General features: G+C 39.1%; 2 protein-coding genes across 4 annotated transcripts; both read right to left on the bottom strand.

Moving 5' to 3' along the window:
* Window positions 1-2,387: 2,387 nt before the first annotated feature.
* prc1a (protein regulator of cytokinesis 1a) lies at window positions 2,388-12,943 on the bottom strand. Of its 3 annotated transcripts, none has more exons than XM_066669856.1 (15): window positions 12,763-12,943; window positions 11,135-11,267; window positions 10,875-10,997; window positions 10,387-10,620; window positions 9,555-9,725; window positions 9,048-9,197; window positions 8,356-8,503; window positions 7,938-8,074; window positions 7,486-7,581; window positions 7,192-7,338; window positions 6,768-6,878; window positions 6,569-6,667; window positions 5,894-6,058; window positions 4,949-4,986; window positions 2,388-2,929 (listed from the first exon to the last, which is right to left on the bottom strand). In XM_066669856.1, exons 1-15 carry the CDS (start codon window positions 12,771-12,773, stop codon window positions 2,881-2,883), a joined length of 1,812 nt encoding a protein of 603 aa, XP_066525953.1. In that variant the 5' UTR covers window positions 12,774-12,943; the 3' UTR covers window positions 2,388-2,880. The 3 variants fall into 3 exon arrangements, with proteins under 3 accessions (XP_066525953.1, XP_066525954.1, XP_066525952.1); XM_066669855.1 differs by lacking the exon at window positions 2,388-2,929 and adding an exon at window positions 4,562-4,711; XM_066669857.1 differs by lacking the exon at window positions 4,949-4,986 and having other exon boundaries at window positions 2,391-2,929; window positions 12,763-12,942.
* Window positions 12,944-15,676: 2,733 nt separating this feature from the next.
* On the bottom strand, window positions 15,677-23,141 carry ubap1la (ubiquitin associated protein 1-like a). Its single transcript, XM_066668840.1, has 6 exons — window positions 23,116-23,141; window positions 22,385-22,517; window positions 21,371-22,039; window positions 17,645-17,824; window positions 17,109-17,210; window positions 15,677-16,420 (listed from the first exon to the last, which is right to left on the bottom strand). Exons 1-6 carry the CDS (start codon window positions 23,139-23,141, stop codon window positions 16,286-16,288), a joined length of 1,245 nt encoding a protein of 414 aa, XP_066524937.1. The 3' UTR covers window positions 15,677-16,285.
* Window positions 23,142-23,588: the final 447 nt, after the last annotated feature.

The raw sequence follows: 23,588 nt of genomic DNA, 5'->3' as shown, positions 1-23,588 counted from the left end.
AGTTCTGGGACACAGTTTCTGTAACAAACCAACAGAATAATGATGAATTATTAGACACACAAACATGAGCTACTTACTCATTTGTTCGGTGTCAGTTTACAAGAAAATAATTTACAGAAATGTTCAATGCAAGTTGCTCCTGACATTCGCCTAAAAAAAGCAGACTAGATGAGTCGACTATTTTTAGAAAGGCACATTGCTTAGGGCCTCTCCACCAAGGTTTAGGAACAAACTAGGGTACTTCTTAAAGGAACACCAATATTTTACCTTCAGATAACAGCTTCAAAATCATTGTGATGCATCCGTGACCTGTAGTAGGGAAGACAGAGCCTCTGTCATTGCTACACCTGTCTCATCACTGCAGAAACGGCACTATGGAACTTCTGAAGGAGGATATGAAACTGAACAGGCTCTGATTAAATATTTTAAACAGTCAGTGCCTGGCAGTTTCCAATATGGTTTGAAAAATGGCAAGGACAGAATCTCCAAAAATATAAAGTTAACAAACCCAAGCAGTCAGTTTCTGTGTCTGTCTTCCTCCAAACTGATTCCCCTTGCAGTGAGTTATACACTGTTTTTAAAGGCAGTTCTATTGAATTTTGGCTCATCATTGTTTAGACAATTATAATTATATCATATTCTCACTGGATAAATCGGTGGTACAAACCTTCTTTGAACAAATATATCATCTGTAGAAAGTACGTGCTGAACCTAGTGGAAGTTTATTAATTATTTTTAAATTAAGAAGCGAAATGATATCAGCTTGAAGATGATTTCTGTCAGAAAATAGGAACAGTTGGCTGTCTGCATGGCTGGTGACATTTAAGTTAGTGACACCTCTGTTCCAACACCTCTAAGTAACTTTAAGGGCAAGGACGAAATCAATGGCTCTCGGACTAACAGCACCAAAGATTTAAAGAGTAAATATATAAAGTCACAAACAGAAGTGTAATTAATAAAAATTATAGGAAAAACAATGACTAAATCTATGTATCATTTAATTCATCATACTGTACAAACACAGGCATTTATCCTTGATGACTATGAAATCAGTCACAGGCCGCACAATAGATACGGTTCATTGAAATTAATAATTTAATTTAATGAAATTTAATGAAATTAATAATTTAATATTAATCAAGACTTTGATTAATCAAGAAATACAAGACTAAGTCTAATATTAAACCTTTACACACTAGGAAAGACGAATGGAAACATTTTAGTTTCTGTAAGAGAGCCTTAATTCATTCATTATCTGTAAGCGCTTATCCAGTTCAGGGTCGCAGTGGGTCCAGAGCCTACCTGAAATCATTGGGCGCAAGGCGGGAATACATCCTGAAGGGGGTGCCTGTCCTTCACAGGGCAACACAGACACACACACACATTCACTCACACCTACGGACAATTTTGAGTCGCCAATCCACCTACCAACGTAATTTTGGACTGTGGGAGGAAACCGGAGCACACAGAAGAAACCCACGGGGAGAACACACCAACTCCTCACAGTCACCCGGAGCGAGATATCGAACCCACAACCTCCAGGTTCCTGGAGCTGTGTGACTGCGACACTACCTGCTGCGCCAGCTGTTAAACTAGCCTGATTGGCAACACTCATTTTCTTTTATTAATCTTTTGGTAATTGAAGCTACATTTAGGATACACACCAGCTTTCTGCATAAAGAGGCAGTAACTCAGTCTCTCCAATAGTGGTTTGTGTAGTTATAAAAATGAGTTTTAGGAGTATCTATATTTTTAAGTCATTTAGCTGTAGTGTGTTAGTAGCAATTTTAGTGCATTATTCTTGCGTTCCAAATTAATTTTCAGGATCATGGTGGGTGTGGATCCTACCCAGAATCACTGGAATCAATTCAAATTAAAGTGACAAATCACTTCTAAAGTGAAACTATTGCAGTTGACCTGCATATTTAATGTGCCTTGCCAAAAAAATTAATAAAATAATTTCCTGAAATAGTCTGTAAACTGATAAGTTACAAATGTTTACAGGGAAAATGACAGGAAACAGACCAATTCCCAAAAGTTATTTAAATGAAACGAATACAAACATTACATGTAAAAATCTTTTTCTTTCCTGATAAGGTTTTGGCCTAAAATCATTTTTTTGCGTCATGCACCTGAGCCTTAGCTCTATTCACAAACTCTGAAGAAATTAGAGCCATGTTTTTCTACAATGCACCATTTAATACGAAACCACTCTAAATGACTGCTTGACATCAGCTGTATAGCCTTATTAAAAGTACAAAAGGCAAATATAAGCATGGCGGTTTTTAATGTGTTAAGGGCCTTTAATGCTCAGTTGTCGCATCCAGAGTAAGACGTCTTACAGCCCCAGTCCATTTAAGCCACTTGTATCCCATTCAATGAATCAGCAGAAAACTGATTTCTGGTTTGAAGCATTTATTTTACAGGTTGCCGATTACCTTATCAAGTGTTAATTGAACATGTCAAGAACAAATACTAGTGTTAAGGTAGTAGAAAAGAGAACAATAAATACATAGGACAGTATATCCAAACCAGCAGAAACCAGTGAAGAACCACCACATACTGTACATGTTTTCATTAAAAGATTAAAAATAAAATGACAAGTGTTTATTGCAAAAACAATCTTGCTTTTGACAGAAAGTCCTTCTGACATCACATGGAAGACTGACTGGTTCTAAGATCAATGCTATAAAATTGATAAAATAAAACAAAGTAAAATATTTACAAATTTTCCAGCAGGAACAAATTTTTTGAAGGTGCTTTACATTCAATATTCTCCTGAACACTTTTCCCTTCATCTGGAGTAATGCTTGGCAAAGATGGCGACAGTCACAATGCAATGGTTCCAACCAACCAAAGCTCAGCGCGTGATGGTGGAGTTCAAAACTCCAGCCTTGCAGCTGGATTTAGAGGCTTGTGAGAGTTCTCGCTGAAAGAAGACATCAGACATCATCAGTAACACTCAAATGCTGCCAGTTGTGGTACTGTACTTGTAAAATTGTGCCTTTTTTTGGAATTCATGGAATGAAGAGTAATGTGATTTAATACAAAATCAAAAATAGAGCTGAATGTCAAAATCCACTCTATAGGGGTTATATCCCTTTAGTCCATGCTTTGCACTGGGCAGGTGACAGTAATCTTATCTTAGGAGATCATATAAAATGTGTGTTCACCATTGTGTCTGGACCCATAAGGGGTGCACCTTAAAAGTAGCCAAATTCCATCATTATAGAGAGTGTCTACAAATCTTTGGACATGGAATGTATATAGAGATTTAGTGTTTAGGGAACCTCTGACAGAAGGCCTGTGTTCTTGTTCACTGGCTGCTGAGAGCTAGTTACTATGCCAACAACCATTCAACCATTAATGCAGAGGAACCCTTCTACAGAAAAACAGTAAAAGGTACACTCCAGGTACACTCACACATTTTGGCAAAAAAGAAAAAGAAATTAATAAGAGGCAAGAGCAGATAGCAGAAAGTGTTCAACCCACAAAGTTCAGCAGAGCCAGCAGCACACAGTCCAGCCAAATAAGAGTTAGAGTAGGCAGAAAAAAGCCAAAATGTTAGTTAAGTGATTATTCTGTACTGATATTACACTCCATACTGTAATGGCTAAAGAGAGCAGAACTGTTTCTTTAAGTCACTGGTGAGCATGTGTGGAGTTCTGTTCTACTGCAGAAAAAATGTTATGGTTTAAGAGGAGAGTGTGTGTGTGTGTGTGTGTGTGTGTGGGGTTAGAGTTGTTTTACCCATAAACATGTTTTGTTTAACAAATAACTGCTCAAGTTCATAGCTTTTATTCATACAGGAAAAGCTCATACTTATTTACTTAGTTCTACATTTTCTAAGAATATAGGAATATCATTGCTGTTCAAAGAAAAAACACGCATCTCCAAAACATTAACTTTAGAGGAAGGGGGGTAAAAGTACATTTAGAGCAAGTGAAGGACAGCTGCTGTGTTCAAAAGATGTAGTAAAAATCCACAAAAATGGATAACGCATTATTTCATGTAATTATGATAATGTAGCCAATCCGTTTGATAAGTGTGACGCCACGAGTGACGTTTCGCCATGATCTCCATGCAGGAGCTCAGAAAAAGGAATAAACGTAAACAGAAGCAAATGTGTGTCTTTGGTTGCACAATTTGTACAGTTCACAGCTCATTCTGATGTGTGTGAGCTGCTGTGCAGTCTGACTGGGCTGCTCCATCTCTGGGAGCACAAGAGCCGCGGAGAGAGCCATGTCACCCGCTCACAGTCAGAACAGTTGTTTTGTAATGAGTTCTGCTACCAGTGAACCAAGTTGGCCATACTGAGCAGCGGTTTGGTCTTGGATGTGACTTTTCACACGGTTGAAATGTCACAACTTAACAAGCGGAAAGCTAGTCAAGGAGTTACTTTGAAACTTTTCCCTCAAGTAAAAACTACAAAAGACTTCCATTTATTGGAACTGCCATTTAATAAAACTTTGCACAATATTGTGATAACTGATGTTGACAGATGACTGAATTGTAAACTTGCTTGAGGATGTTTTAGGTTAAAACTCAAGCATATGTCAAGATGCAGAAAAAAAATAAAACAAATGCAAAATTTCAGGCATGAGGACAATGTATTAAATATCCATATACCAACAGTGTGATTTAGTAAATAAAGTTATCTTTGGCTCTGATCCAACCATTTCTCAACACAACAGCAACCCATGGTACAAGTCTGTAATAGACAGAAGAAGTTCTTTTGACTAATGTTAAATTTTAATCACAAAAATATTGCTTTTCCTTAAGATGCTCAATATAATTGTTTAGCAAAACATGCTTCATTATCGCCAAAGCCTATCTCCTGCACCTTGCGGCTTTTAATCAAATTTGAGTATGTGGGAAAGTTTAAGAAACGAGTAAATACATAAAAGTGGGAAATGTTAATACAGCATTTGCTTTAATTCATACAAACCTGGATATGGTGGTGGACTCAACGTTATCACAGTCCCTCTATAAATAGAATGCAGAGTTAGACAGCCACTACACATGAAGTACCTACACAGGGGGTTCTGAACTCAACTCTCATGACTATAAACCAGATAAGTTTTTTTTACATCATACTGATGTTAAACAAATTAGTTTTGGAGGAACCAAATCTAATCAGAATTCTCCTAGGACAGTTTATGAAAGTGTTTTGTTTGAATGGTTATGGAGGTCCATTCATGCAAAGCACTGAAGTGTGCTCCTGGGGAGAAATTTCTTAACCTGTATGCATGTGCTATTCAGGTTTTTAATAGTAAGTTTGATTGTTTTAATAGATGCGAGTTGCTTGCATTGTATCCTGGGATTGCCTTAATGCCTGAGGAACGGTTTGATGTTGCCTTAAAATTGTCAGATGTGTCTAAAAAAGGGACAGCCCATATGTCAGGAGCATGTACACTGCGACATAAATTGCTCTCTATGTAGACAGCGCAATACGTTTTGGGACATACTCCATATTCAGTTTTAAATAAGCTTATACATTCACATCAGGACATAAGATGTCTGAACTCCACATGGAAGTGTAAAGCCTGTGTCTTTTATTTTGGGAAGTTTATCGGTTTTGTTCAAAGTAAGTAGCATAGAAAAGCTTACTGCAACCAACTACCGCACACCAAGCAAGCCTTACATCACAGTTCCAGACAGTACAAAACACAATAGCATAAAAAGCAGGACAGTATAAACAATTTATATATAATCTACTATAGATTTAATGGAATAAAATTTTCACATGTCCAGTCTAAACACCACAATCATGCCACAGAACTGGAAGAACAGTAATTATATATATGCTAGTCCTCTCCATGTTACTTGACTGGGTGCTGCTGAGACTCTGTTTGGGATGACAAAGGATAAAAGTTTAAAGTGGGGAATTTACCGCAAACTCAGAGTAGGAGCTGGCAACTGAGTTGATGGAGTAGTTTCGATGAGGGCTGGTGGTCATGGTTCGCAGGGTTCCACTCATCTGAGACATGTTTTCCTTATTCTTCTCCAAACCACGTGGAGTTCGGCCACGAGACGGCGTACGTAACCCTAAACCAATCTGATACGAACCAATATGAAAAGCATTAGCAACAGTTATAACTTTAGCATTCTCAAATATAGAAGTGTGATAACATTTAATAATCCACTGTGTTTGTTTTCCATGTTTGTCTAACACTAGTTTTTAGTCATCTATAAATGTCCTCAAAATCCTGAATTTAGTTAAAACACCAATACTTTTCCATACATTCATGTTTTCTAAATTAGTCACCGTTACCAAGTCTAAATGCAACACAAATTGAGTGTTGCAAATAAATGGCTGGTGATTGCTTAATATTCATAGCAGACAAGGTTGGCACAGGTTTCAATTACAGCAGAATTAGCAATATTAAACACAGCATTTAGCTGTCACTGGTTTCATAAAAAGACATACAATCAGGTAATGTGACAATGCTGTAGAAAAAGAATGATTTTTTTGTTTGTTAAAATGTTCAGTTCTCAACATCCTGGTTAAGTGTCTCAAGCCTAAGAACTACAAGGACATTACTAGCAGAAAAGGGTTACTTCTTACTCTGCTTGCTGACAGAGGTGGTCTCATGGCTGGAGTGTGGCTGATAGAGCGGAGTGTCGTATTGGGGGTGCAGCTATAGATACTGGAGGTGGTATTCAGCTAAAATACCAGAAAGCAGCATTCAGTGCCACTTCAAAACATTGATCAACTTTTGATAAAGTACAAAATGTCATCTGTATGCACAGAGTTGGCTTGTTACCTTGCGTGATTTCCCTGGTGTGGGCGTTCCTGCAAGCCTCCTCTTGGTGGGCGTTCGTAGGGATGTGCCATAGAGCATGTCCTCTTCAGTCTGTTTACTTTTCTTCATTTGCTGCCGAAAGAGATTTATAGCATATAGACGTTCTCTATGATATTTGAAACTACAGCAGGGATGAATGTCAGTGTGAGGTGCCTGTACTCTGTCTAGCATCTAATAATGTCACAATGACCATTTAAACCCCCCCCCACTCATTTCCTTATAACTTAAATAGCATATTAATAATTCTTACAATACAGTTCTGCAAATCTTGATTATTTCTTCCATTCTCTTCTAATTATCATAATTATTTTAAACAGACGTGTTTCCATGGAGCTACACTGCTTCCCCATGCAGTAATGATTATTAATTCATAATATGTAATTACCCGTTCCAGCTTCTCTCGCTCTTTCTCCAGGTGGTGCAGGTTCCATTGTTCCTCCACATACTGTATGAAGGGCTGCCCACTGACCAGGAACTCTGCTCCCTGCTCTGCTTCCCACTGATCTATTTGGTTTTTCAGACACTTCTCCAGCTGAGCAATGAAAAAGGTCAAAGTAAGCAGTTGTGGTAAAGTTCCATTAATATGGAATATCAGCATCAAAACAGTAATGCTTGACAGTGCACACTTCTGAATAATGAATAGTTGAGAATTGCTGATGGCAGCATACGACTGGCTGACCTTAGGCAGACTCTTTTGCAGTTCAGTTCGCTGCTTTTCCTCCCGCAGCAAGTTCCCTCCCCTGTTGTTAAAGCGAGATGGATCTGTGGCTTTTTTCTGAAGACAGACAAAAAAAAAAGTTCATATTAGCAAGCTGTAGGAACAATTAACGTATGTTTCTTGTTTCATTATCAACCTTTGAGCTTCAGTACTGAGTGTGTGTATTTTGGTCTCTCCATTCATAGACAGAAGTCTGATCTTGTGTGACTGGAAATAATGGCCCTGGGGCGTTGCAAAGACATCCAGTGAAAGAACAGCCATCACTACTAGGACCCTGAGAGTACTTCATAATTGCAAACGTATACAATAAATCAGTTCAAACACTTATATTTGTCTATACCTGCAAATATATGTGATACATGCCAGTGACTTGTGAAATGGCAACTGCTCAAAATTAACAATCAAGAACTCACCTCCAGTTCCTTGTAGAGGGTCCAATTGTTCTGCCAATTGATGACTCCATCATAAAGTTCTCTGTGTTCCTCATAACGTTGTTTCAGCCTCTGCTCCTCTTGCTCATGCAGAGCAAGTAGCTCCTCATTAAAATCATCTAATAATAATAATAAAAAAAAAGATTAGAACTGATAACTATGACATAAAATTGGTGAAACTATTAGAGACAATTGCAGTGGAATATTACTGTGTCCCTCTGACAGAAATAAAAAAAACACCACAAATTAACTGAAAAACAGGGAAAAGAAGAAAAAGTCCATTTATATCTAGATTATCTAATAGATTGTGTGCACAAAATTTATACAGATTATTGTTAAATATCTATTGTCACTAATGCCCTGTGGTACACAATACAACCTAGGCTAGGTCCTGACATACCAATGTAGTAAGGAGTGAAGGCTTGTCTCTGTTCCAAACTGTAGAAGCATTTCTCCCAGAGGAGAGCGATTTCTGCTCTGATTGTTTCAACCACGCTGCGAATGTTCTTCATTTTCAGCTCCTCCAGACGCTCCAGCTCTGCATGCAACTGGTGTGAGAACAGTATACAGTTTAAAAACAAAAAAACACCACAAGAAATGTATGGAATGTGTAGCTAAAATGCTTAACGCAATCATTAGAATTTTCAGCACAAGTATAAGGGCAATGTAAATGAGTGATAATAAGAATAACTTTTGTAAAGATTTAATCCTGAAATTAATCCTGTTTTAAAGTTTCTAAATATTCATTAATTCTGTAAACACTTATCCAGTTCAGGGTCGCAGTGTTAGAAGAAAATAAATAAATAAAAACTAAATTGCTCCATGTGTATTTAGGCATTGTGCTTAGTGGAGCTGTTTGAGGAGGCATGAGGAGAATAAGTGATTCAACTGGGAAGACAAATTAGAATGACACCTTCCTATTCACATTCCACTTCACCCAACCCTGTTGTTTTGGCACTTTTAGCAAGCATTTGCCTGCATACTGCCAAATATTGCATATTATAAGATTTAGATAATATATAAGATAAGATATATATATATAAAATTGACACTGATATGCAGTTGATGTGACAGATGAAAGTTTACACTCACTGCCTCCATATTCTTCTTTTTGCTGCTGTTCATGTGTTCAGCAATAGTCTCTCTCTCTTCTTGGGGAATCTGCAGCCTCTCCCACAACTCCCCAATACGGCCACGATAGCAGACACACAATGCCTCATTCTCCGCTTTTCGATTTTCCAACTGAAACGGAAATACACAGCTCAGCGTGAAACAATCTAGTCTCACATTCACTTACAGCCTGTCTCGATGTGGAAATGAATGAAAAACAATTTAATTAACACACTGAATCCCATCCTAATAACACTGAAACTACACCAGTAACCAATGATTAAAAGCTATAAGCAAGATGTTAAATAGAGGAATCAGTCACACAAATTAATCTATTTGATGAATAGGTGAGAATGATTCATTTCAAGGACATGAATAGCAATCAGTGGGGGAGACATGGAGACAAAGAGGCTGTATTTGGAAGAGAGGATTACTCATAACACAAACAGAAATGAGTTCATTCTCCAGTGAATTTCCACATATGTATACCTGGTGCAGTAGAACTTTGAGAGCAGCAATATTTTCTGTTGAAAGGCAGAATGCTTCTTCATCTTCGCACACCACGTCTCTCTCAAAGCTAGTGTCCGGCATCTGCTCAAGATCCTCCATACACTCAATGATTTGCCGTTTGATGGCCACAAACTCTGCATGACGACGTTCCTAAATATAAAGTTTCCCATTAACATAGTCTTGGATGATGTTACGTAAAAACAACACTGCCTAAAAATGTGATAATCACCATATAAAAATATAAAATTAAATTATTATATAAAATTCTGAGGATACCTCACCACTTTCTGCTCTCCAGTCTGTTTGCGTGCTCAAAACCAATCTAACATTTTTACAAAGCCCCAGTGTCTGTAAGTGTCTCAGTCTGTTATGTTAGGATTCCTCTCTCTAATCACAGCAGAAGAGAGGTGACTTGGAAGATTTCAGAGAACAAAATGACCGCCAAATTTTGAAAAGCAGGAACTGGGATAAGGATATTGTTCTATTCCTGTTCCATAAGTGAGTAATATTTACTTATTTTTGCTGTTGATGAAACAGTCTCTAAATTCTGGGGAACGCCAGCTGCATGAAAGTAACCACAGACCTAAAGTACTACAAAATGAAAAACCTCAAGTATCAAATGAGTTTCTGTGGTAACCCAGAGTGAAGGGAAATACCCACAATTACAGACATGCTAAACTTCAGACACACAGCTAATTTTTCCCCTTAAAAAACATTGAAATTCAGAACATAACGTAAACTTACATATGCTTTAATGGGTAACAAACAAAGACATAACATGTCATCTATTTGCATGAATTGAAAAGTTTACCTTCTCCTGGTTACGTGTGGCAATATGCTGACCGTAGCTCTCCAGCTGCTGGGCCGAGGGCACGCGGTCAGGGTTGATGACATAAGGGTTGTCACACAGAATATCACACAGCTCCCGGTCCTGCTGCATCAGATCTTTCAGCTCATTCATTCGCTGAGTCTTCTGCTTCAGCATCACCTTCAGATGTGTACGAATCTCCTTCTCCAGCTGCAGCATGGTCAAGCCATCATCCTCCTGATGAATGGACAAAAAGCATACCATAAATAAAAAGCCAGACCCAAACAACCAGAAGATGACTAATACCATAGCCATGGAAAGGTAATGACTAGAATCTACATTCTGCAATAAGTCCTAGAGATGGCACATATCAAGCTTTCATTTTCTGATTCTAAAACCAATAGAGGTGCTTTAGAAATAAAGATCGGTTTCTACTACATTGTGCTATTTCAAGATGTTTTTTTTTACCAGGTTACACCCATCTTACATACCAAATATGGAGGAAGCTGAAGCTCCTCACATAAAGTGTCCAGTTCTTTCCGACAGGATTCAATGCTACTCAGCAACCGCTTCTTCAGCCCTTCCTCCTCTGCTATCATCATGTCCAAAAGGTTCTGGGAGTTGAAAATAAATAACTCACAATCTTAAAACTGACAGGTTTAGAAAAGTCTGAAACATGGAGCCAAGGTCATGAAGTGACATAGCTGAAAAGCTGTCACATGACAAAGGATAGTAAACATTTAAAAATCACCTTGACATGCATTCTAACCGCATCAGTCCTCTGCAATCTTTGGTCTTCAGGGATTCCTATCTCCTCCCAGATGTCTTTGAGGTGGTTCAGGGCTTTATTGAGACAAGCCACCGACTCTGCGGCATGCAGCTCACTGCAAAACGACAAACACAATTGTTTTTTTTACTTTGACATAGTGAAGTATATAAAGTTTTTGACTCAAAATATGAGCTTTAACCTACAGCCTCACTTAGTTGAGAAAGAGTGGCTGATGTTAAATGGGAAGTCCCGCAGCCCTAACTCTACTCAAAAAGACTCTTCTACACAATTAAATGGTTAATGAGCAATTGAAAGTAATTATAGCGATAAATAATGTGAGGTTGGCAGGTAAGAATGACCTTGTTTCTAACATCATTTTATGAGCTCCACTTTATATTTCTAGAATTACAGACTGCAGTCCATCTGTTGCTCTGCATACTTTTTTACCTACATTCACCCTCAATTTCAAATCGTAAAGACCCCCAGAACGCAGGTATACTCTCATTCTCAGCACTTCAGAGACACTGATAGTTGTGGTTGTGTGCTGTGCTGGTACAAGTGGATCAGACACCGCAGCTTTGCTGGAGTTTTTAAACACTGGTGTCCACTCCTACCTTGCTGGTCCACATTGTGTATACGTAAAGACAGAGACAGTAGCTCATCGGCTGCTGCAGATTGTGCTGGTCGTCGTCTAGTCCATCAGAGGACACAGCACACGGGAAGCTGTTGGCTGGATATTAACGGCTGGTGGACTATTCTCAATCCAGCAGTGACACTAAGGGTTTTAAAGTCACCAGCAGCACTGCTGTGTCTGATCCATTCTTACCAACACAACTGCACTGCAGCGCTGAAAATAATCCGCCACTTAAGTCATACATACTGTGTTGGTTCTGACAACAGGCTGAAAGGGGACAAAGTATACAGAGCAACAGTTTTACTAGTTTGAAATCGCAAAACTACAATCTGCTCCTGTATGATTAGTGGATGAATGTAGAAACGTGCCTTTATTAATGTGTGGCTGATTGAATGGTTTGTAAATATTAGAACTTAACACGCCTAAGAACCGCATTTTCAAAATCAAATTCCTACCTTAACCATTTAATCGCTGAACACTCACGTTGACCTGACAAACAAGCCATCGACAGTTATACTAAACTAATTCTGAAATGTTGGTAGGAATGCCCTTTAAGAGACACACTAATCTCTAGAAAAAATAAATACGATTTACATTGCGTTCAATTTCAACTGTTTGCTAGCGCTATGTAACGTTAAATGTAAACGAAACTTAAACCGAACGTTTAGTTTACTAGATTCATATGATAAAAAATACTTTGTAGACTTGTGTAGCTCAATATTGTTATCGCTAGCTAGCTATCTATGCTAAATATCTAGCTCAACTGGCAACTTAGACAAACCATTTTATCCACGAGATTGGACAGACTAGAATAAATGACCAACACACTCCAGCTTTTAACAAAGCTATTGTTTTAATATAAATCATTAACGCTGCCGTTAGTCGAGTTCTTCCCAAAGGAGCCCGTATTAAACACACGAAGTTTATCCGGCTGACGACCAATAACACTGGGGCTTATGGATTTAAAGTTATTTACCTCTTCCTCATGGTGCCGCTTGAAGAGTAAACACTACTCCGACATATAAGACCGCGTCCTGAAAATGAAACTCCTCGGTTAACGTTATCGATAGAGAGAAAATGAAGTGTACTCTGTGTGCAGTAAACTCGCTGGGTGTGAATATACAGCCGTTTCTTCTTGTAGATTCAAATCCTGCATCGAAACGCGTTCTCGTCTCTGATTGGCTAAAAGTCGAATGACGCCGCCGAAACTTCTCGTTCCCCTCAGCTGATTGGCTGGAAGGGGCGGAGCTCATAACATTTTTAGTGCAATGCATCACCCGAGTCACTAATCCACTTTAGACCATTCATTCATTTATTGATTCAGTTTGTGTAACCGCTTTATCCTGTTCACGGTCACTATGGGTCCAGTGCCCTACAAGAAATAATTGGGTGCAAGGATGGGGCAACCCTGGATGGGGGCCCCAGTATATCTCAGGGCACCACACAATCTCAAATTCACACACACAGTTCATGGTCAGTACAAAGTATGTTTTTGTTTTTGAAAGAAAAACCATGCAGACACAAGGAGAACACCCTAAACTCCCCACAGACAGTGACCCGAGGTGGGGTTTGAACCCAGGACTCCAGGCCACTGAAGTGGTGTGGCAGTGATACCTGCTGCACCAATGCCAACTGTTTTTCCAAAGGGTGGCACGTTGGTGCAGCAGGTACCGTGTTTCCCCGAAAGTAAGACAGTGTCTTACATTCTTTTTACCCCCGAAAGTCCCACTATGTCTTACTTTCGGGGTATGTCTTATATTGGTAAAAAATGTCGATTTTTGTTTTAACCATAAAATTAACATTTATTAACAACCTGAACATTATGGTATTCACCATAAAACAGTTTTATAAAAGCAAGTGCCAAGAATGTCTTGTTACAACCGTATCATGACGGTATTTCCATGTATAACATGTAAAACAATGAAAAACGGTAAGAACGAACAGTTTGAATATGTTATACTGGAAGATAAAACAGATTTATTCCATGACAACCATGGCCATGCCAATCAGAGTGGCCACCAGCGGCTGCACATGAGGGCACTGAGGCTGCGTGTTGGACCACGGACAACATTACTGCTGCTCCCGCGGCCTCCACATCCCTCCGCTCATTCCGCTCCAGATCCGTCCGCATCCCGCAGTTAATGCAGCAAAAGGTACCGGTACTATGGCTTGTATTTTTCCAACGTACAGTTTACTATGTCTTACTTTCGGGGTACGTCTTACATTAGCCGACCCCCCTAAAACCCACACTGCGTCTTACTATCGGGGGTGTCTTACTATCGGGGAAACACGGTAGCATCGCAGTTAGACAGTTCCAGAGTCCTGGGGTTGGGGGTTCGAGTCCTGCTCCGGGTGACTGAGGAGTTTGGTGTATTCTCCCAGTGTCTGCGTGGGTTTGCTCCCACAGTCCAAAAACACACGTTAGTAGGTGGATTGGTGACTCGAAAAGTGTCCGTAGGTGTGAATATCTCGCCCTGTAAAGAACTGGCGCCCCCTCCAGGGTGTGTTCCTGCCTTGCAACCAGTGATTCCAGGTAGGCTTCTGACCCACTGCGACCCTGAACTGGATAAGCGGTTATAGACAACGAATGAATGAATGAATATGTTTTCAACGATAATGTGGTTTAGAGAGAAAACAAAGTCATTCAAGGTGTTTTGTTATAAAATTACATTCTTTAGAGAAATCTTTACTGTGCTGGTAATAGGAACCAGACATCTGACGTGTCCAAATCATCAGACATCTATAACAAGAAATAAAAAACTACATATTATACTTATTACATTAATTAAATATGCGGTTTAAGTTTTACAATATCTTATAGATTTTAAACTAAAACACTTGTAATCCCATCAAAAATTGTTTAAACTATTTTTATAAAACCTTGCCTTTAGTGTATCCTTATATAATCCCATATTAGTGTTCTGTGAGGTAGATATAAAAATTAGAAAACAACCTACATTTTCTTAAATTTCAAATTCACTGCTCATAGCTACAAAATAATCCTAATGAAAGCAGGTGTAGCATCGTTTATGATGAAAAAGATATTAGATATTGCAATTAAAAAAAGGTAATTTTGAAGATAAAAAAACCCTGTTATTCGAATGATAAACCAAGAATCATCACGGCAAAAAAGAAGCATACAAATGTAATATTTTTTTATTGTTACGACTTTCAAACATTTAGCAGGAAGTTTAGAGATCTTACTGTGAATGACTGCACATCTGTGCTGTACCACCAGTTTCTCACTCTGCTCTGGTCTAATTTTTTCCCCCAATTCTTCTACCAGTCTCTTCCACAGTTTAGTACCCACAGTGGGTTTCTTAACTTTTCATAACAAATGTTGCCAGTGACCTTTCAGTAATTATTTGTCTGGTTCACACCAGAAGTGACCACTGGACATTACATAATTTCAGTGCTAACAGCTTCAAAGAAGGGTTTTACACATTTTGCAGTGTGAAACGGCTGATTGGGAGATCAGGGAAGGACCTGTGTATCACTGAGGGACGTTCTGATAAACATTAGCATTCATCTTGCCATGACCCCAAACCATGATGCTTCCTCCTCCAAATACAACTGACTTTGGGGTCAGTCCTGAAGTATTGCACCGATTCCCCAATCAAAGTCTCATGACTAATTTCACTTCCTGTTATTCCTTTTTGTTTTTGATTCAAACACTAAATATGCAGTTGACCAATAAATGTGCCATTGTCATTTTTGCTTTTTAATACATTTACAGGTATAAAACAGTAACTGGGAATACTAGGGCTACTTTCTAAGTCCATATGCACTGTGTAACAGACTTATAATGCTCCTACTTTAACAATTAATGCATTGCTTTGTAAACTAGTGGACCAAAAAATCTTGATGAAAGCAATGTTAGATGCTATGATGAATCAAGTGCTATAATCCATTCAGTACGACAATCTCCCATCAAATGAAAACATTTTTAATCAAGTTTTTTTTCTTCTATTAGGCTACATACTGGAATCATGTGAAAGTCAGCATAATCATGCAATCTTCGCCTATAATCTAATTCAAGGAGGTGTTAATTGTCATACTGGGGCGCTGATGTCTCAGAATAGGATTAAACAATCACAAAGCTTCAGTCTACCACAGACCACCACCACCCCTCGAAAAAATAAATAAATAAAATAAAAGCATAAAAGACAACTAAGAGGTCACTAACTCTCAGTTGTTTTCCTTATTCTATGTTACATTATGTGGAAATTTATTTCTCTCTTTCAATGATTGTAGCCCTGAAGGTCCTTCTACTAATAAAACAAAGGTTATGCAATTTATTTCAGGTTCTTCCTACTCACCAAGTACTTCAACGTAGCTGAATAATCTTTTATACAAAAAAACTTCAGTGTCACCTTTCACAGGCTTCTAAAAACACCACAAAATATGACAAAGTGTGTGGCATTGGGGGACAGTGTGCAAATATGCTGTGAGAGTTAACTTGGGAATGGAGCTGAGAAATCTTTCTTGTTCTAGAAGGTTCAGGCGACACGGGTCATGAGTTCCTCCAGAGCTCTCTCCCGGTGATTCTCGTGTAACAGCAAAACCTCTTTAATGGTGCTCGGCTGGAAGCCCATCTCACAGAACTGTGCCAGCAAACGCAAAAACTCTGCTGCCTGAAAGAAACAGAGAGATACACAGCAGCACATCACGATCAGAAAAAGAAAGACACTCAGACTACATCCCACACACCTGAAAACGTGCCTGGCTCCTACGTGCTGCATAACATATGTCTAAACCTTGTTCACACCCTTTATTGACATGAAGAGTAGAATTATATTATTCTGCATTTATATCTGCTCCCTCAAACAGAGAGAACATGAGCTTGTATTTGATTAAAGGCTGTCCTATTGATCTTTAATTAGCTGAGGTTTCAGCTAAAGAAGGACCAATCAAAGACCTTCAGGGCAATGATTAGGCAGTTCTACTCTTTAGATGTTCCGCAGCAAGATTCCTTTAATGTAAGATTAAAGGAACATGGAGTGATTTTTTTTTGTTCTGTAAAATTAAGCCATTTTTAATCTTCAAAGATGAAGTGTTGACAGTCAGAAACCAGAAATGGAATTTAAACCAGCTACTGTTCCACAAATGAGATCAGAATGCACAGTGTATTGTGCATTAAAATATTTAAATATTATAATATTAAATTTATATTAAAATGCATTTAACACATATATTCATGGACTTTTCTGTAATTTCTGGGAACTTACTCCATGTCCATCATGCTCCACTGCCGTATATTCTTCAGAACCATTTAGAACATGCAGTAATCTATGTAGCTCCAACTTTGCATGCGTTTCTCACCTTGCTCTCACTGTTCTGAAACATCTCCAGAGCATCCTCCACTTGACTCTTCTCATATCCAAGCTCACACAGACGATCACACGCCAACAGATAGTTAAGAATCTGTATAAATACACATTGTAAACCTGACTGTAAACACATACTCTTGTATGTGTTGGTGGTATATGTGGTTTATTTTGGACCTCTAGTGGTTCAAGTCTGTTATTGCAGCCTTAAGATTAAATGAAAGTGTGTCTAGAACTGTGATACCTGCTGTCCACGTAATTATTATTTTCCTTTAATACGAAATGAGGGAGGATTCATATGGAGTACTTCTTGTCAGAGGCGGTTTATGTTTTGTGAATTCTTAATCCCTAATTTAACCAAAATTATAAAAAAAATGGCCTTATTTCCTGAATATTTCCAAAAATAAAAAAAGGAAACTAAAAACAAAGAGAATTTATTTTAAGGTCTTGCAATTTATTTATTAATGATATTATATTGATATTATATTATATATTGATTTCCCAAACCTATGTGTGGTGTGTGCGTGCTACCTGTTCTGTACTGCGTGGTCCAGTGCGCTGCAGGGCAAGAATAGCAGAGTTGGGTGTGTAGCCCTGAGCAGTAATGGTCTCCAGAAGTGCTCTCTCTTCTCTACTTAGAGCATAGAGCAGCTCTACTGAAGAATCCATAACAGAGCTACAACCTCCATGAGAACTGCGTGGACGAAGGGACTGATACATCCATAAACACAAACATGCACATGTCACTTTTACATAATGTGAGGTTACATGCACACACACACACACACACACACACACACACATACACACACACACACACAAAACAAATGGCACTTTAATTTCAATGGTACATCTTAAACTTTACTTTTCATATTACCATCCACTGAATAAGCCACTGAATTTGGCCATAGACTCTGTATCGTGTATTGGCATCAATTACTTGGCTACTGTGAGTTAATAATAGAGTTTTAACATGGTTAGTGCTAGGTGCAACTCCATCAGAAACCTGACACTGTTTGTCATGCACGGCATATCTGCATACCTTTCAGCCTAAATTCTGCACAGTTCTGAGATGATATTATAATACTTGGGCATATATTTGCCATCCATGAAAACGGCATCTAGAAAAACTTTCAGATCATGGTCTGAAGCCTCTCCAATCCTGTTGCTTCTGTCCCATTGGGCTTAGAGTATCTTAGAGTATCAGGTATCTCACATAATGCGCTCTCTCAAATTCACAGTATGATAGAATGGCTAGTTGGATTAGTCTTGCCTCCTCCTACAATATGAAATTAGGTTTGGGTCTAAAGTATTGAACATTGATCATTTTTAAAATATCAAACAAGTTAAAGTACAGGATTCTTGATTTACACTTGCTGATCTGGAATTATATTTTCATTTAATCTGTAGGAGTTTTCAGTAGTAATTCCAGCACAGTATCTAGTAGGGGGATTTTACAGGTTTTGGCAACTTTTGAAATGTGTTTTTGGACTGCAGGAGGAAACCAGAGTACTCAGAGGATACCCATGCAGACACGGGTAGAACACACACAACTCCTCAGAGCCAGTGAACTGAGGCGAGGATGAAGCCTAGAATTCAGAGACCCTGGAGCTGAGTTACAGCAACACTATCTGTTGTTCCACTCATCTTCCCTCATTTTTTTCCAGTTTTAAATGATTCATTTTTATTGGATACTTGAAACTGTGAATGAAGGGGAGGTTTGGCTTTTGTCTGGGCGTGTGACTGCCTGCCCGTCTTTTGTAACTGTAGGCTGATCACCAGGTTGTAATGATTTTAATTTTAAATAAGAAACCAGAAGTAGGTGTACTTTAAACCAGAGTTTGTGGTGCTGGATATTGGAAGATTTTTATTTGCTTTCTAACTGCCTGTTTAAAAATGTTGGCATTAAATAATACTGACTGACATAGCTACTTTACATTTTAATTGGTTGAATATAATTACTTAGCTCTGCCATCGTTTAAATAGTCCCATAACCGGCTTTCACTGCAGGTAAGGTGCAAAATAATAGCCTTTAGATCCCCAAAAGCCATGAAATAATTGTTTTGGAGATCCCTCATTTTTTTAAGAATATGTTATAGTGTTATGGTGTCCATTAACTGAGCTTGTGACAAAAATAAACCGCAGAATTATATGCGAAAATAAATACATTTGTTTAAATTTACATTGCAAATATTTGTAAAATCGAAGTCTCGAATTTAAAATGTATTTGTAAATTGTTGAATCTGTGTTTGTGGATCTAGTCACTCACGAGTTTTCCGTGACGTGCATTTGTTCATTTCCTTTTTTGGATTATGAGTCTTTCCTTTCGCATTTCACCCGATCTACATACAAATGCAGCCTGATCCACAAATGTGGCCAGCAGGCGAACAACCTACCGCTAGGTGGCACTGTTGTTTTAGGACGTGAGGGGGCAACTTAAATGGAGACGTATTTGCGCAACATTTAATGTGGAGGTTTGAACAAAATGCCGCCCAAACCGCTGAATACAGCTTCATATCACAGACAGTTAGGAGGGGGATCACTGGGGAAGGCTTCTGAAGGTGCCCTAAATTTAACAACGTTAAAATCAAATGGAACTTCCATAATTTCGCTGCAGACTATGGTTGTCAAATAAAATACGTTAAAATCATCCCGTATTTGGACTAAAATCGTGTTACTTATTGGACTGATATGTTTCGTATTTTTGAGATTGGATTGTTAAGACGGATGATTTGTTTCAGACAGACGCGATACCCCACGGCTCCGAAACAGAATATGCGCTTCTCATTGGTCATCACTTTAATTTAGCCAATCAGCAGCCAGAGTTAGCTGTCTATCATTTACTGCGGCAGCCAATGGAGTCATAGTCCCGCCTACAGGGGGTTGTTTCGCTGTGGCCCTGACAGCAACAGGTCAGTCCTGAAACACTGGGGGAAACAACAGTGCCACCCAGCGGTGGCTTGTTCGCCTGCTGGTCACATTTTGTGGATCATTCTGCATTTGTATGTAGATCGGGTGAAATGCGAAAGGAAAGACTCATAATCCAAAAAACCGCGAGAGGAAATTAACAAATGCACGTCACGGAAAACTCGTGAGTGACTAGATCCACAAACACAGATTCAACAATTTACAAATACATTTTAAATTCGAGACTTCGACTTTACAAATATGTTCAATGTAAATTTAAACAAATGTATTTATTTTCGCATACAATTCTGATATATCTACATATTTGTGAGACAGAACTGTAGCGAACCACGGCTGAGGCCACCAAACACCAAACAACACATTTTTCCTCGCCTCGACCTCTGAAACAATATCTTCTACTGCGCGGTCTGTTTTCTCTTTTCTTGTCTTTCGGTCCCCCATTGTCTCCACTATCTCACGCGAAAATGAACAGAGTAGCCCTTATTTAAACATTCCCGAGGTTATTCGCATTGACTATTTATGGGCATATGTGGGCGACACAGGCGAGTAACTGAGGCTGAGACACGTTCATCTGCGCACGCAATCTGACTTTTTTTGGGAGCACTCTATTTTCTGGTTTTCACTCCAGAATCCACGCAGTTTTATAAATCAGGCCCCTGTTTTTTGTGCAGCAACGCCCTTCTGTCACGGGGTGGTGCTGTGGCAAATTTGTGAATTGTCTCACTCCTGTTTGTCCCCTGGAGAAAACAGCAAGAGATTTCTCACTCTGTGCACCCCTCCAAAGGCGGCATGGGACAGCTTGTAAAGTCTGATTTACTTTAACACAAATATAGGGCATGTATTATGGACAGTGGCTCTTGTACGTGGCGTGGATTTAGTTTGAAAATAGAGTACATGTTTATGATGCTCTTTTTATTATACTCACAGTATGTAGTAGTAATAACTATTAGATTTTATTTCATAATACTGAAGTAAGTGTTGGGGGTTTAGCCTACAGTAGGTCCTCCTAACTACAAGGGGATATTTCTAACACTCACTGCATGTATAAACTTATACAGAGGTACGGCTTTAAAGTAGTTCACTTGACATTTTTGGGATGTGCATAACAGTAGAATCAGGAGTTATTCAGCTGTGACATTTGAATTAAGATTTCTCTGGAGGGTACTTTACAAGCAGAAGTCAGCACTATCCTAGAAATGAAAAGGTAAGTAACATTTGTATTAGACGGTCACTTTTGGCTTGATTTATCTGGCTTAGGAGAGGAGCTGAAGCCTTTCCTATGTGAAACCTTGTACTGACTGTTCTGAGCAGCTGTTTGTTTGTTATTACCTGCAGAGGACGCTTGTGCTCACGGGTGGATGGCTGAGGGCCAGCAGAAGAGGGCCTTTGCTGAAGAACTGAGTGTGTTGTTGTCTGTTTATGTGTGAGCGTGTGGCGTTTCCCACTGGATCCCCCAGAGCTCTGTTTCTTCCGTGAGGACCTCTGACTGTGGGGGCTGCCAGAGCCAGTTTTCTTGTTCTGGGCTGCAGGGAGCCTAGGGGAACCCGGGAGCAGAAGCTGAGAAGCTGAACGTCGTTGGGCCTCACGGAGGAGTGAAGGTGGTCTCTTGTGTCCAGAGCTTCGTGGCCTTTCTGCACTGTGAGAGCGTGAAGCTGGGGCTTCCTCTTCACTGGAAGAGCCCTCGTCATCCTCGCGGTAGCCCGCTCCCTCACACTCAGAGTCGGCCATAAGGAAATGAACAGAACGTGGGAGACGGCGTCTGTGGGGGTCTGCCACTGCACTCAGACTCAGACTGCGTGGCCGTGGACTTTCTTCCCATAATCCTTTGCTGGAGTGGCAAGCTGAAGTCCTCTCCTGGGGACTGCTAAACAGCAGCCAGTGTGGTGGGCAGGATGGAACCGTACACACATCTTCAGACATACAGAGAGACGCACCAGAGGCCTTACTAGAATCTGGATGGAGCCCAGCGAGAACCCAGTTCTCCAGACAGAACTCATACTGAAAAATTAAACACACACACACATTAATGCATTACCCCATCATCAAATATTCATTATATTATTTAAATGGACAGTTATTATTACCTTTACAGAGAACTTGGTGTTATAGATATTTATTTAAGGTTAAGTTAATGATTCTTTTAAATAGTATGAAGATATCTTTCTGGTGGCCTGGATGTTTCAGAGATTATGCCTTCAATCTGCTTTAAATAATGGTCACCCCTTTTCGGAGGACCCACTCTATGGAGACTAAATTCATAAATATTTTTCCTTACTTTCTGGTGGTTAAAAAGGACTTATTGATCCTAATGACTTGTTGAATCACTGTATGTGTGTTAGAGACCTGTGTGTCCTTCAGTATTTGATTGTAGTCTGGTATAATGATTTCTGGAGCTGTAACAAGGGTAATCATTCCCAGCGGCTCATCCAAAGAACCCAAAGGAACCTTAAAGGGAACTTCATCCAGACTGCCCATTCTATCGTTAACAGACAAAGAAAAATAGTCACTTAAAACAAGACCAACAATAATCTCATATCAACACTAATCTGAATAGAACGTTAGAGTACGATTCAACACCTGTGTATCCTCACTGTCAGAACAAAACCTCGTCTGTCTATTCTTCACTTTTTGACATAATTTGATAGCACTGGACTTTCAAAGTGTATTCAAAATTCATGGCATCACTGCCAACAGCTCTAGGATCACAAGGTCCCAGGTTCACTGTGTGAGGAGTTTGTTTTCTTCACGTGTCTGTGGATTTTCACTCAAAAAAAATAATCTATAAATCACTAAGGATATTAGGAATTTTACTTTTCCTAAAAAAAATAAAATTATAAAGAGGTAAATAGTTTTGATCCTGCTGCTTTGATATGATGCACAGTAAACAAAAATGTCATAGTCATATTAAAAAGATGAAACTTGATACACTTTACAAAATCAAGGCCAAAGTACCACTGTGTTTCTGTAGTTAGCCTATGATAAAAAGACATTTTTGTCTTGAAAATGAAAAAAGATCACACAAAGACTTTACATCTGTTGAATTTTTCACGTATAAGTTTGAGTCTTGGACTGACCTGCAGTACTCTTTGGTTGTAGTCATGGCTGGTGTATGTCTGTGAAGACAAGACTGTGGATAGAAGACAGTGTGCAAGTTGTAGTGGAGCTCGGAGAACCTGTCACAGAGAGAGCATTACCTGCTGCAGCTTCTCACGCAGGAGTACAGAATGTCCACTCAGGCTTACGCACACTGACTCATACACTAAGCATTTCATCACCTGTTTACAAACACACATTCATGGGTCAAAGAAATAGCTGCCTGATAAAGAGAAGCAAGACTTATATTTAATGGTTTAAAGGGAGTTATATAAACAGAGAAATGTGTTTTTTTTACTTGCTAGATTTGGAAGTCACCTCTTATTATAACAAGATAGAAACTTTATGAACTGAGGAGACCAATGGTGTGCATATGGCAGCATGCTGCTCCAAAACCTCTTAGCATTAACGGTTCCTTCAAAGATGTACAATTCGCCATGAGCACTAATACCAT

This window comes from Hoplias malabaricus, chromosome 4, assembly GCF_029633855.1.
Source record: "Hoplias malabaricus isolate fHopMal1 chromosome 4, fHopMal1.hap1, whole genome shotgun sequence".
NCBI lineage: Eukaryota > Metazoa > Chordata > Actinopteri > Characiformes > Erythrinidae > Hoplias > Hoplias malabaricus.
This window is presented reverse-complemented; position numbering and strand designations above follow the sequence as displayed.